Source organism: Ixodes scapularis, unplaced genomic scaffold, assembly GCF_016920785.2.
Source record: "Ixodes scapularis isolate PalLabHiFi unplaced genomic scaffold, ASM1692078v2 PGA_scaffold1__304_contigs__length_218370807, whole genome shotgun sequence".
NCBI lineage: Eukaryota > Metazoa > Arthropoda > Arachnida > Ixodida > Ixodidae > Ixodes > Ixodes scapularis.
In genome coordinates, this window is record NW_024609846.1 from 10,027,199 (window position 1) to 10,040,672 (window position 13,474).

At 47.6% G+C, this 13,474-nt stretch overlaps 1 protein-coding gene across 2 annotated transcripts; it reads right to left on the reverse strand.

Moving 5' to 3' along the window:
* Positions 1-672: 672 nt before the first annotated feature.
* LOC8040408 (tumor protein p63-regulated gene 1-like protein) lies at positions 673-12,297 on the reverse strand. 2 transcript variants are annotated; one of them, XM_029970157.4, is made up of 7 exons: positions 11,995-12,297; positions 11,492-11,613; positions 8,519-8,610; positions 7,419-7,595; positions 6,220-6,345; positions 5,689-5,752; positions 673-4,472 (listed from the first exon to the last, which is right to left on the reverse strand). In XM_029970157.4, exons 1-7 carry the CDS (start codon positions 12,212-12,214, stop codon positions 4,179-4,181), a joined length of 1,095 nt encoding a protein of 364 aa, XP_029826017.2. In that variant the 5' UTR covers positions 12,215-12,297; the 3' UTR covers positions 673-4,178. The 2 variants fall into 2 exon arrangements, with proteins under 2 accessions (XP_029826017.2, XP_029826018.2); XM_029970158.4 differs by lacking the exon at positions 6,220-6,345.
* Between the last annotated feature and the right edge of the window lie 1,177 nt (positions 12,298-13,474).

A 13,474-nucleotide genomic window follows, 5' to 3' on the forward strand; every position in this document is an offset into this window, starting at 1 on the left:
CTGGAGCTGACCGAGCCGCCGCGCTCGTCAGCAGCCGCCGCGCTCGTCCAGCAGGCGCCGGCCGGACTTACAACGTCAGTCCGCCCAACAGCGCCATCCACCCCTGACGCCCACAACGTCTCCGTCATCGACATGCCGGACGAAGCTTGAGGGGGGGGAAGTGTGGGCACCCTGGCGGCTCCCAAGCCAAGTTGCCCGACTGCGAGGCTCAAGCCGAACTTTTCCCGCGTGGCGGCGACGTCACGCCAGCCACGCGCACATCGGATGCGCCGCCTTGATAAGGCAGATCAGAGGCGGCGCACGGGGAGTCGCTGCCTGGACTCAGGCGCCGCTGGTAACCATGTTAATCGTCTCGTCCATGTCCCATTAAATGTAGTTTCTTGTTGTTGAAACCGTTGGCTCCGTGTTATTCCTCCGGGTCGGGTATGCAGCAAGGCAAACCGACCACAGTTTCAAACACCAAAAAGCATTGTTTCTTCCTCCGACAACCAAATCTTGTAAGACCTACTTTGCACAGTGTATCAACAATGCGCAAAACTTCCTTTTTTTCATGAGCTGAAAACGGGCTTTGTACATTAGAAAGACCTACGTTATCTGCATACTCTAAGCTACAGACATCTGTTATCTTTTATGGGACAAACAGTAATGTTTGTCCACCCACTTTCACCCACTTTAAGTAGCCATATCTCAGTATATATACAGCAGAACCTCAGTGATATGTTTTCCAGGGGACCGCGAAAAAAAAATGTATCATCCGGGAAAATGTAACCACCGATAACGCACTTAGGGGGCTCTACATGACAGAGAAAGCAACTCTTATACAATGGTTTATTTTATGTGCACTTACAGAACTGTTGAGGACTCAGACACCCCAACTTTGCCTGTTTTGCCCCTTGAGGCTGTTTGAAGGCTGGATGATGAAAAGGAGCTTTTGCCTCGATCTCCTTTCGTTTGGTGACGATGCTGTTCAAAGTTGACGGCGCGGGTCCGAGGTCTCTTGCGATGTCAGATCTCTTCCGGCTGGGATTACGATCCACCGTCCAAAGTATATCAAATTTCTCTTTAAAAGAGAGTGCCTTCCTTTTTCGTGATGCCATGACCGTTGTCAATGGGCGCAAAGTGCAGATACTCCGAAACACCACGGTTCACACAATCGAGCGGAACAGAAACTAGAAGCACAGCGTGCATGTGAGTGCATCTTGTGCCAGAGAAAGAGAAGGACAGGTGAAGGAGAGAGCAAGAGAGAATGAGCGTTTGCCGCCTCGCCAGCCTCACTCCCCGTCTGAACAGTGCTCCAAGGCCACACTCGGGCAAGATGGGAAGCTGTGGCAGAGCTCAGCAAAGCCCATCGAGGAGACAGAAGGAAAAGAGGGGGAAAGGAATAAAGGGGAGATGGGCGTCTACGTGCCCACGCGTGCCATGCAACCCGCATTGCATGGTTCGGCTTTGCTCCGCTAGCTCCACTTCAAAGCCAGCGTGGCAGCCTGGCGCCTGGTGCACCGAGGCACCACGATGCCGACACTTTTGGACGCAAAAAGCGGAAAAGCAAACGTAACAAGCAGGAAAATAATACATGTATCTCTATGGAAGTAAAACGGAACCGGCATTTTTGAACGTAAAAGCCGGGAAAACGTATCAACAAGGTTCTACTGTATATTAAAGCGCCACTCAAACTGTTCATAAACTACTGGTTTCGTAGTCATCTCTGCTCACCCAGCAGTTTAACAATACCCAAGACATTTCACTGCCTACTGTATCGACAAGTATGTTATCACAGAGACCCACTACTCAACTAGAAAACATCTACATAAGTGCAATTTTCCCCCCAGCCCTAATAAACAGGCAAAGATTTTGCGTTCAGATAGCACTAATATTCTTAACGAAAGCTGATGGGCTTTCGTTAAGCACTACAGCAAAAATATTAGAGATGCCGACGCTGTCTCCAAGCTAATATAAATGCAACTTTCCTGGTGTGCAATGATTCAAGGGTCTTACAAAACCCGACAGAAAAAACAAAATAGCAAAAAATAACATACAAGTGGAGTTACAACACCGGTTTCTGGAGATTTTGTTTGATACTAAACCATAGAGTGAAGACGTCGCAATCAACAAGATCTCCGTGAAATTCTGGCCCTACAGGATATAAAGAGCCTTGAAAAGATGAGTTGATACTGATAACCGCGTTCGTCAACTCTGCATGCACGTAAACATGCCAACCAGCCTTAGCGCTTTTGCTTTTATTAACTATTTTGTTTTCTCGCTGCTTTTACACCTTCTGCAGCCCATGTCGCTGCTTCAAAATGTGGCTTCACGAGTCCATCATTTCATTCTCGTCATTACAACACAAAACCTAGAGGCAACTGAATGTCAGTTGCACAAACAATGAACGAAAAAATGAATAAAAATGCAACATCTCTTATTGTGTGACTGCCCCTTTATCTTTACCCAGCTCTGCAACTTAATTTCTCTCGTGCAATTTAATGCAACCACACGCCTTGAGCGACATTGAGAACTGTCGATCAAACTTAACCAGCAATATTGCAACAACATCTGGACAATGGGGAAGTAACGTAGGCTCATTCAGCGATAGGGAATTGAGTGGCACCAGTGATCAGTCGGGGCTTTCGGATCAAAAACTTGGAACAGACGCCCTTCCAAAACCTGCCATTCAATCCAGTAGTGCGCAACTGCTTGAAAATCAAAAGCTCTCTTGTCAAGTCAATCAATGAATCAATGCTCGTGCAAAGACACCTCGACACCGACAGACCGTTCTCGAAAGCCAAGGACTACAGGATCAAGCTGTACAACATAGCCCCTTCTTTTAATTCCCCGGTACTGTAACTAAAAAGGACTAGGTCATACAGTGGAGACAATATGGTCTATAACCATAAAAAATAGGACAGTGGTGCATAGTAGATGGAAACCACTTTTTTTTTTTTTTTTTTTTTTTTGTCTTGAGCTCAAAACATACAAAACTTATGTTTGACTCTTTGCTTTCTTTTGAACACTTAAACCACGACCAGCATTACAAACTTCTTGACACAACTAGAACCTGATATACTCTAAGTATACAATAGAGTAACATCCATTCACATATTTTCTTCAGATTCTTGCTATGTTTCAAAATTTTTTATAATTATAAGTTTACCATTTTCCTAACAATTTCACGTCCCCTAGGTCTCAGCTGTTAGTACTAGACATTGTCAAAATGTGTGGACCGCATTTCAGTACCAAAATATCCACGATATCTAAGGAAACAAATATCCACTGTAATTTTTTTGACTAGTTTACTTAATTTCAGTAATGATAACCTCAGGTAATCAATGAAGAAAAAGTAAGCACTGGCACTCTAAGAGGTGACTAGAACATTTGATTTTCCACAGTGATGCGATCCTCTCAAACTCGGAGGACAAAACCAGCGTTTATTTCGTACGGGCCAAATGGCTAGCTATGAAAGCCACTTTTTCGCTCACTTTCAGCCCTATATTCAACAGTAATAAAAATGGTCTCCAAAAAGGAATAAGGCTATAATAGTATGCCTGTATTGTTGTTTTTTTGCAGATGGAGGAAGCACTGTACAGTGGTACATTGCTTAACGCAAATTTCGAGGAAAGTCTAGCCATAGTATCAAAAGTGCAAGAAATCTTAATTACACCGAGTAACCCTGCATGGCAGACACAACTCGAACATCGGGCCCAACCTTGGTTCGGTCATGGAATCATAAAAAGCGAATGGCAAGCACCGGAACGTAAGACAAATTCCCAAAGTCCACGATTCAAGATTCAACGCTCGTACACCAACAAAAGAAATCTGTACAAACAGAACACGCTCGTTCCCAACAGTTCACGCACCTTTTTTTTTTTCCAGTATCGACGCTAGGAGCTGTATTAAAAGAGCACAATGCACTCCGTTTCGCCCGAATACGAAAGAGGGGACAGAAGGCTGCAAGTGCAAGAGTGCAGCCTTTGGGCCAGCTTCCACTGGCTGCACACGTGTGCACCGACTCCCCTCAAAACTGCACCCTTGCGCCCTGGCCACGCACTGCAGACTCGTTTCAAATCGAACCGAAGTATGGTCGCTCCCAAGTAAACGCTGGGACTGCAACGGCAACTTCTTGACGACTAGCATTGCGGCAACGGTCGCGCTCACTGGCGCAGGCTAAACCCCGGGGCCTGTCCTCAGAAGCTGACCTTTCCCCGTGCTTTGAAGAAGCCCAAGTGGTTGATGTTGTGGAATGCCGCGGCCAGTCCCACATAGCTGGTCACCACCAGGGGTTCGTGCACCACCTGGCAGGGGGTGCTGCGGGTCAGGTGCGGCGGGGGCGCGGTGGACGGATCCAGCGCGGCCATGGTCTGGGCCAGGGCCCTCGAGAACCCGTCGACGTCGTGCTGGGGTGCCCCCGCCGGCGTGGAGCACAGGTGGTGCGAGGTGAAGGTCACCCAGGGGATCTCGCGGCACCAGGGGTTCCACTCCTGCATTTGGCAGGAAAGACGGTTTCCTTGTGTGTAGCATTATTATGGCCAACTCTCGGTGCATTCGTGTCCGTGGCACGTGGCCTCCATAGTTAAGTCGTGCTGATGATGTCACGGTGTTCATCTGACGTCGTCAGTGCGACAGTTGCCAGGTGACACCAAGTGACCCCATGATGTCGCATGACACCAGAAAGACAGCGACGTCGCATTACCTGATCGCGTGACACCATGATGTCGCCGAGGAACTACAAATACTAGCGTCGTGCAAATATTTAAATTTTCAAATAGTGGTTTCGAATAATGTACTATTCAATATTTGCTTCGAGATGAACTGCGATATTTCTACTTTTTGGAGTGTTGACCGATCGGGGTGGGCGAGCTCTATTTATGAGCTTCTCATCGAGCGCCTGAGCACTGCAGGGAAGCAATACCTGCGGAACTTGCGGGCAGGTCCCCGCAGTGCACAGTTGCTCGGTAAGAAGCACACTCAATGGGGCTAACCCGCTGCCATTATGCAAAAGTACATTTTACGCAGCGGTCTTGACAACCTGCGTTTATCATGCATGTTGTTTGTTTTTTTTGTCCAATATGAAATTTGAAAAAAAAATATGCGTATAGCAAGCAGCTCTACAAATCTCCCTGTACAAAAAGACTGCCTAGTTAAGTCATCAAACGCTGCCGTTTGTCGCATTCCTCTGTGGCAAACTGAAATGTGTGGCTCTATTTGGCCACTCGTTGCCATGGTCACCACTGCCGTACACTTCCTTGAGCTGGCAATGTAAAGCGGCTGCCAATGGTATCCATGACAACAGAAGACCATAGCATTACACATGTCTCCAAGCGAGACCAGTTTCCCGGCCGTGGTGCCACGTTATATTTTGTCGCTCCTCGACTCCTACTCTGAGCACAAGTTAAATTATGCGATTCTGAATCCTTGGTTGAATGTATGTTAAGTGATTGATGCAAGTTTTAAATGAGTTAGGTGCCTTAATGACAGGGCTCGTGAAATTCTTTCTCAATCGTCTCTCGTACAAAAACAGGATATGACAGATTAAAGGCGGCGGCCTTGCTGTGGATGTGCGCAGGCTGCATTAGGAGAGCCTATTAGGAAGACGCGAGCCCATGCTTGCAGCTTTCGTTGGGGTGCAAACGGCGTAGGATCGTCAACAGTGGGAGGACCACGTTCTCCGCCGACCGTGTTTGTGAGCACACTTGCCTTGCGAGCCGGCAGAACAGTCCCCTGATTCCAGGAGCAGCGTACGCCTTCCTGGTTGCGGGGGCTGCAAACAAAACGAAACAAATTTGGTCTGGAAACTTCGGCGTCATTCCCCTCTTTAACGGGACATGGCGCTTCGTTTTACCTTCGAAGCATGCGTCAAAGGTTTGAAACGTTTGGACAGGGTTCGAACTGCTCCGGTTTCGTCGGTCGACTAGCGCACCGAAGTTGCGGCAGACAAACCCACTTGTGCGCCCCCCAAATTGGGAGACCCTCACCCCGGAAAATAGCAGGCAGTGAAGGAACGAACAGACAGTGAAGAGCAGGCAGTGATGCAACAGAGAGCAACACCTCCTAGATCGCACGGCGGTAGTGCTGCGATTTCTATGTCACTTGGGGGACCAACGGGGGTGCCGGCGCTTTGCCTCAGAGTCGCTGGGGCGGCCGGCTTCCGGTACGCGACATAGAAAACTCGGCACTATGGCACTGCCATCTAGGAGATGTTGCAGAAAGAGAGAAGGAGGGAGAGACCTTGAGAGAGGAGAGAGAAGGGGGGTGACAGCCTCGAAGGCCCCACAGTTAGCCATCCGAGCCAGACTCCGGCCCCGGGGGTGCAGCAGCCGGTCCCTGACCGTATCCAGAGCTACGCCAATCTTCCTGTGTGGGGGGGCGGGATGGGGGGTTTAGACCCGTCCGATGTCTGCGGTTGTTTCGCTATCAATCGCGACAACTGACTCGTGTGGCAGTCCTCACCTAAAACATCTGCCGCGCGTTAGCGACTGTTACGCGGTTGTTACCGTACAATGGAACGGACGTTCGCCCCATTATCCCACGTTTAGAACAGAGAGCACAGGCTTCGGGGATTCCTACTTAGGCTCATATATTTGTCCGCGTGATGGCTAGTAGGTCTGCCCCTCATGTGGGACCCCCTCAGTTCGAGCGGCGAGGTGCACAAAAGTTTGAAGATCGTCGACTGAGAGAGGGACTCGACACGCGACTCTCGTCGGCGACGGACAGCTTGGTGCGTGTGTGCAAACGACACTATCTGTAGCCATGGAACCATCTGTAATTCTAATGCTCGCGTATTAAACAGTTACAATTACATACTACCTGACACCTCCTCGTTAGGAAGGGAAAAATAACTCTTACGCATGCTGACATCTAAACATTTCAAAGCTTTCTTTGTTGTCAGGTTTACTAGGGAGTCAAACGTCGAGCTGATGGCTCCTCATCGGCTCGGATGAATCGAGACTCCGAGAACACTGCGGACCATCTCCTGTTCTCGAACACTTCGGAAAACTGACAGGTTTCCGCACATTTCAAGTTGCAAGCAATTTCAGATTTTGGAACCTTTTTCCTTTTTGGTGCATTCCTGCCTCATCCACATCGGCGCCAGAGTTCTTATCCTTCCTGGCCCTTGGCAGGGGGCCGCAAACTCGAGAACTAGAATTGTCGACAGAAGCTGAATTGCCTTCCCTTCCTTGCGCAGTTGCCGCTGGAACTGTATCTTGTTCCCCAGAGCCTTTTGGCTCTGGGAAGAAAAACATATCTCAGTGGATTGCAGAAAAAAGCTATAGGCACCACAATACGCATTTATATAAGTCTATGCCTTCCCCCCCCCCCCCCCCGATTCTCCATTGCCCTAGAAGGATGGATGCTTAGCAGCATGCAATGTAGTTTCGGGTGCTGATATAGAAGACCAGAGATCATGAAATGAAGACGGCACTCACGGCATGAACGACTTGTCCGGGTAGGTGAGCAGCCCAATCTGAACCTTGTCGAAGGACTTGAGGTGCAGCCTTCGGTACTCCAGGAGCCGCAGCGTGATGAAGTCATACTTGAGCACGATCAAGCTGAAGTCGGTGAGAAACACCAGGCGCTCCTTCTCCGTGTCCCAGTGGTCAATCCTGCAAGGTACAGTCAATTGCGAATGAAGAGTGCTAGGAACCGCGAGTCCTTCAGAAAATGAGTCGGGAAGATTAGGCGTGGCCAACACTTTTAAAAAGTCTGGCGCCATTCTTCATCTGCTTTATTCATTCGTTACTATATGAATGTGGAAGGAAGAAGCATGCAACACATGGTATTCTCACTTGGAAAGTGAATGGAATAGTGTCAAAACTTTGCCCAACTTTAAGCGGTTCATAAATTTTGTCTGTAACACACATCGTTTTTGCTACGTAGGATGCAACGCTGACGTTCATCTTCGAAATGATTTCCGGCGACACTATAATCTTGCTGGCCAAGGTTTATAAATTGTCACGCGCCCTTTTTCTTTTTCTTCTGCTGGAAACATATAATTAACATTTGCTCATTCATACGAAAATTCTTCACATTTGACAGCAACAACCTACTATTTGGTGCATATCAGGAAATAACTTATAGATCTTCATTTTCTTGAAAATGAGGGCACTTTGCTCTTCTCTATCAAACTTACTGTTACAAACCAATCTGAAAGCATTTTCCCCCCCCATCCTCCATAAGAATTTTTACATGCATGTCCATTACACCTGCCAAATTGCTTCCAAAACAATGCATCAACAGTTTCCTTTGCCATATCTGCTATGCTGTCAGCAATCAATGAATGGAATGTTCTTTAAGATTATATGGTCACTATAACTAGCCATTTTCAAAATGCCTAGCGACTGCTATAGTATATTGTTTTTTTTTGTAAATTGGAATAACTTTTATGGGTGTTTTCCATTTTTTTTTTCAATTGTTTTTTTGATAGCAGCACTTGCTCTGATAACATTAATTTTATGACTGACTAGCAGTATCCTTTTTGTGAAGGGACCTGCAAGGTACAGAAAGAGAGATGAAATGAGAGACTCACTCCGTGAGCAGCCAGACTCCTCTGAGCTCTCCATCGATGTGCTTAAGCAAGACGGGACTGCACTCATCTGCCGCTCTCTCAATGGCACCCTCCTGTGGGTCACAGCAAAAAGAACAGCGGAATTTGGCGACCACATAAATTAACTTTTTGGCAACCATCGCTACCAGAGAATGTTTGGACTTGGGTGCGTGCATAGTTAATTTCTGCATTGCTGCGATCAACAGTGCAGTATGCAGACTTTTATGTGCCCGGTAGTTTGGCAAAGCCCTTTGCTTGATGAAGTGAACAAATGTCTTGCATGTGCCTTACACTAAGCTGCGTGGTTGAACACACTGTGAAATGCATGAAGACCACAAAAAGTTAATGAATAGCAACTCGAAGCTCAAAACAGCAGCTTTCAGTAGAAACAGATAGGCTGCAAGTTCAATTCTCATTAGTGCAGATTTCAGTTAAGGTGAACAATGCACCGAAAATTGTGTTGTAGGTATGTTCAGACGGCCAGAAGTTGAAGGGATACCGAACCGAAATTTGAATTTCGAAAAATAAAGCCACAGAAGCATTGAACGGGATGCTACTAACTCCAAAACATCACTCGTACATCATATCTCAAATGGATGGCTGCATTTTTGGAAATGAAGGGAACAATCAAGCGAGGACAATGAAATCATAATCCTACTGGAACGTTGAGAATGAGGGGAAGCAGCTTGGTTCTCTCCTCCTCGAGTCGGTTCACCGGCTCGAGGAGACAAAGCGAAGAGGAGAGGAAATGAGAATCGCGACGTCACATGACTCGTCGGCAGTGTTCAATCGCGCACTCCTTTTCTAGAAATATGGCCATCCGTTAGAGATATCGCTGTATGAGAGATGTTTTTAAGTTTTGCACCATCCCACCTATTGCTCCAGCCTTGTTTTGTGAGCTTGAAATTTCGGTTCAGTATCCCTTGAAGTCATCCCCAGTGGGCATCTGCTGTCTCGGCTGTAGACGAGAAATTCAGCCAGGTCAGTACAACCGCTAGCCTGGGGTCTTTAGCGTGCGCCACGCAGTAGTGATGCACAACCGCAAGCCGGTACGATGCTCATCCTGGTCGCAACAGGCAGGGGTGAGGGTTGAGCCCAGGATCCCTCGGTTTTGCAGTGCGAGCTTTCGCTCGAGCTGGTGTGCGCTAGCCCCTTGGCCACCGATCCCCCTAATCCACCCGCGCGTTCTTGAGTAGTTATTACCATGTGACGTGTCTTTTATACCTCAGATTAACGATCACACTGCAATGACCAAATAGAGTCTCTGCAGTGGCAAAACAAAGTCTTGTACTTGTTTTGTTGGTTCTGTAAGTCTAGAAAGACTTACAGAATCAATTCTACGACCTGCAACTGTTTTCAAATGAGTCCAGATACAATATTAAAAGTTGCCAAGAAATTCGAAGCATTGTAAAGTTGCGAGGAGCCATCCAATGCCTTCAGAGAACAGCAGTGTATCTACGACTTCGGTAACCAGACAAGAGCTCACCCGTTTTTTCAAAGACCCGGACAAAAGCTAACCTCTTTTTTTTCTTCTGCTACCCGGGCAAAGGACGGGCTGGGATAAAGTGCGGACACAATGGGCATTGCAACATTTTTAGGAGAACTGGCATCCCACCCCATGGAAAGGTGTGGACAGATAAGCCATAACAGGCAGAGAAGTAACAATTTGGGACCAAAATTTAGGTCACTGAAACTGAGCGGAGCTGATAAGATCAAGCTTGCTTGACTCAATGTATGCCGGAGCACCTTTGTGCCACGCCCCTGAAACTTAGTGAACCGAAATTTTTGGCCCCGAAGAGTGACCGGAGAAGCGAAGTCACCCTTCGGTGACCTTGCTTTTTCATTGCGCTTATGTCATGCTAAACGCGCGCATAAAGGTTAGGCACAATGCCTCTTCATTACTAATGCATTGGTTTTCTTGGGGTTCGGTAATATTTGAAGTGAATGGCAAGGAAAATTAAATTCTTTCCGCCATTGAGCGTCGTAGATGTATTTGAAATCAAGACTTATCTCAGGGTGATGAGAAAGAAAAACTGAAGTAAAACTGTAATATACAAAACCGCTGAGGTTTTTTTTAAATATTTTGAATTAATGGGAGTTGGGCCTTCTGGAGAAGTACAAGACAGATCACCAATTTAGAAAGCTGTGCAGGATTTTGGATAGGCTGGCGTTCCTTCCACCATAGCTTCTGCCCGAAGGACTAACCTACATCGGGGAAAAGTCTGCCGGTGACATCGGCGACCTGCTGGACTACTTTGATTGCACGTATGTCAACGGCCCCTTCCGTTATGCTTCTGCTCCTTCTGCGGCGGCACCCAGAGCGAATTCTTCCCTTTGCTGACGCACCTAAGTTGTCCGCACTCGTGTTAAGACCAACATGAAAGTATCTCCTGGTGAGCTTTTGTACGGGTCGGTGAAAAAATGGGTGAGCTTTTGTCCGGGATTCTACGACTTCAGTAGGTAGCAAATTTCACCGAGCTTTGTTTTCCAATTACGGCAGCATCAAAATTATAGTTTGATTTCTCTAGTTGTCTGGAAGCACGACTGATGTATTGTTAAATGGCATGGACGATAACGGCTTCTTTAGACATATTCTTACACAAATGGTGAAAGGTCGCTTGCAGATGTCTCAGAAATGCTTAGACTAGATGTATTTGACGACATGCACTGCCTGGAAATCTCGCAACGCTTCACTCCAGGTGCTCAAAGTACAATTCCCCGGAAACACTTTGTTTTGGCTATCAAAACGATGGCTACAGCGATCCTCGCGCCCGGAAAAATGCGGGTGACCTAATTTCTGTAAACCGTTGGAAGAACGTGCTCGTGCCACGTGAGAGGCTTACAGATACCAAAGCAGTAGTTACAGCACTTAAACAAGTGCAAATGTATACATGAACGCGCGCACAAAATAACAACAAGCACTGGACAGATGATAGGGCAGTGAAGGGAGCTCACCCGCACTGCGAAGTACTCTTTTGTCTCCTCCTCGGAGATTTCCCTGGAAAACTGCCGCACGGCGCTCGCAGGTGCAGGACTTGCGGACGACTGCTCAGTGACGTTGCCATTGGTGCTAAGATCTGTCCAGAAATACGCGGCATCCGAGTGTGACGCTACGACTTCGACCATCACCACGAAGGACCGCTAACTGCAGCAAACAAAGTATCACAATGCGCTCGAAAAGCAAATGGCTCAAACGCCGCCGCCTGTAAAAAACAGGGCGCGAAAAAAAAAAAATAGAAAACCGAAAGAAACCACAGACCGAACACACATCTCACAACCACCTGCGGATGCCCGACAGACTCCGCCCTCCCCCAGCCTTGAGAAAGCAGAGTTCGCGAAAGATGCTGACCGAGTGCGTGATGCTCTCGGCGCGCGGAAGAGATTTGGTCGTGCAGTTGGTTGTGCAGAGTGCTATAAGTGTTTCGTGTCAAACTTTTGGTGTACACTACACAACGTACCTCCGGAACTACGAGTTCTGACGAGGCACGAAGTTGCGACGGTGCGGGGTTCTGTCGTCGGGTTCGGAGACGACGCTTCTGGTTCTTCACTCAAGGAAAGCGTCACTCCCCTGAAATGGGCTTCGGGGAAGTCGTCCAGACGCTCCACGTCGCTCAATTCCCCGGGACTTGCGGCGTTGTTCAGGGTTTTGGAGTATTGCTGCACCCCCAAACCGGCCATTTCGTGCAGACGGGCAGTACACAACACAGGTAGCTTGGATTGGCTCGTGTCGGATAGTAATTGATTCGGATCATTCGAATCCATCGCGCTTCCAATCCAGTGCGCTTCCCGTTGTGCGGCGGCGGCCATCGAGCGGCCATCTTTCATGAACGAAAATCGCGGTTTTGCGAGCGTTGCAGAGGATGGCGGCAGCGTGCTGAAGACAGATTTTCTACTCGTCCATCGTCATTCGCCGAAGAAGTTTGCTAAACCCATCTGCTAAAGGTGAGACTTGCCTTTGAGAACACATGGACATTTTTACGAATGCGCTGGCCGCAGTAAAGAGGCACAACTTGTCGAAAGCAATTTTCGCCGCTCTCGTGGCGTTATCGAAGCTTCCTTGACACTCCGAAGCGCTGCCTCTCTGTGCTTCGCACGCTTCGATACCGATCAAGAATCGACGCCTCGGCAAAGTTCTGAAGGTGTGAAGCGCGTAGATGTCTGCATCATATATCGGCTTCGGAGTTCTGTGTCGTCCGGCTGTTTCGGCCATATCAATAAATAAAAAAAGGGGGGGGGGGTGCTGTTATGCACTAGTAACGATGGCTATGTTCCACATCTACTCTAATGGATCACATGACAGCACAAATAGAGCAACGCTGTGGAGCAAAGAAGGAAGTTTCGAAGGCAAAAGTACAAGACGGACAGATTGAAAATATTTGAAACGCGGCCCATATGGTCATGTGCAATCTGTTGACAAATCACAATTCCTTAATGGTAAGGGTTCAAATCACATCGCCACTTTTGAACAAAGAAGCCAGGGGCGTCGGAAGTGCTTTGGGGAGGGGGGGGGGGGGGGGGGGGCGCACAGAAATAGAAACTGTTCTACTGAAGTAATTGCCGTAAACGTCTAACCAAAAAAAAAAAAAAAAAAAGAAAAACCCGCCGGCGTTTGACGGTTTGTTTTGGTTTGACTCAAGCTCGATTACGCTATACTACGACAAAACGTCCCGCCAGTCACGCCAGCCTTGCACTACCTTGAACACCTTGAACGAGTCACACTACGCGTGGAAGGAGGCATAATATTCATCAAACAGGAATTTGAGACTTTGGGATTCTGTAGCATTTATTTCAATCAAGAAACTTGTCGGTGAGAAATGAAATATCGTATTTCCTAGTGACAATTATTTTTCCTTTTTTTTTTCACTGAAATAAATGCTACAGGCACCCATAATTTTATATATAGGTTGGGTGAAAGGCTTGGGTGGACATCGACTCATA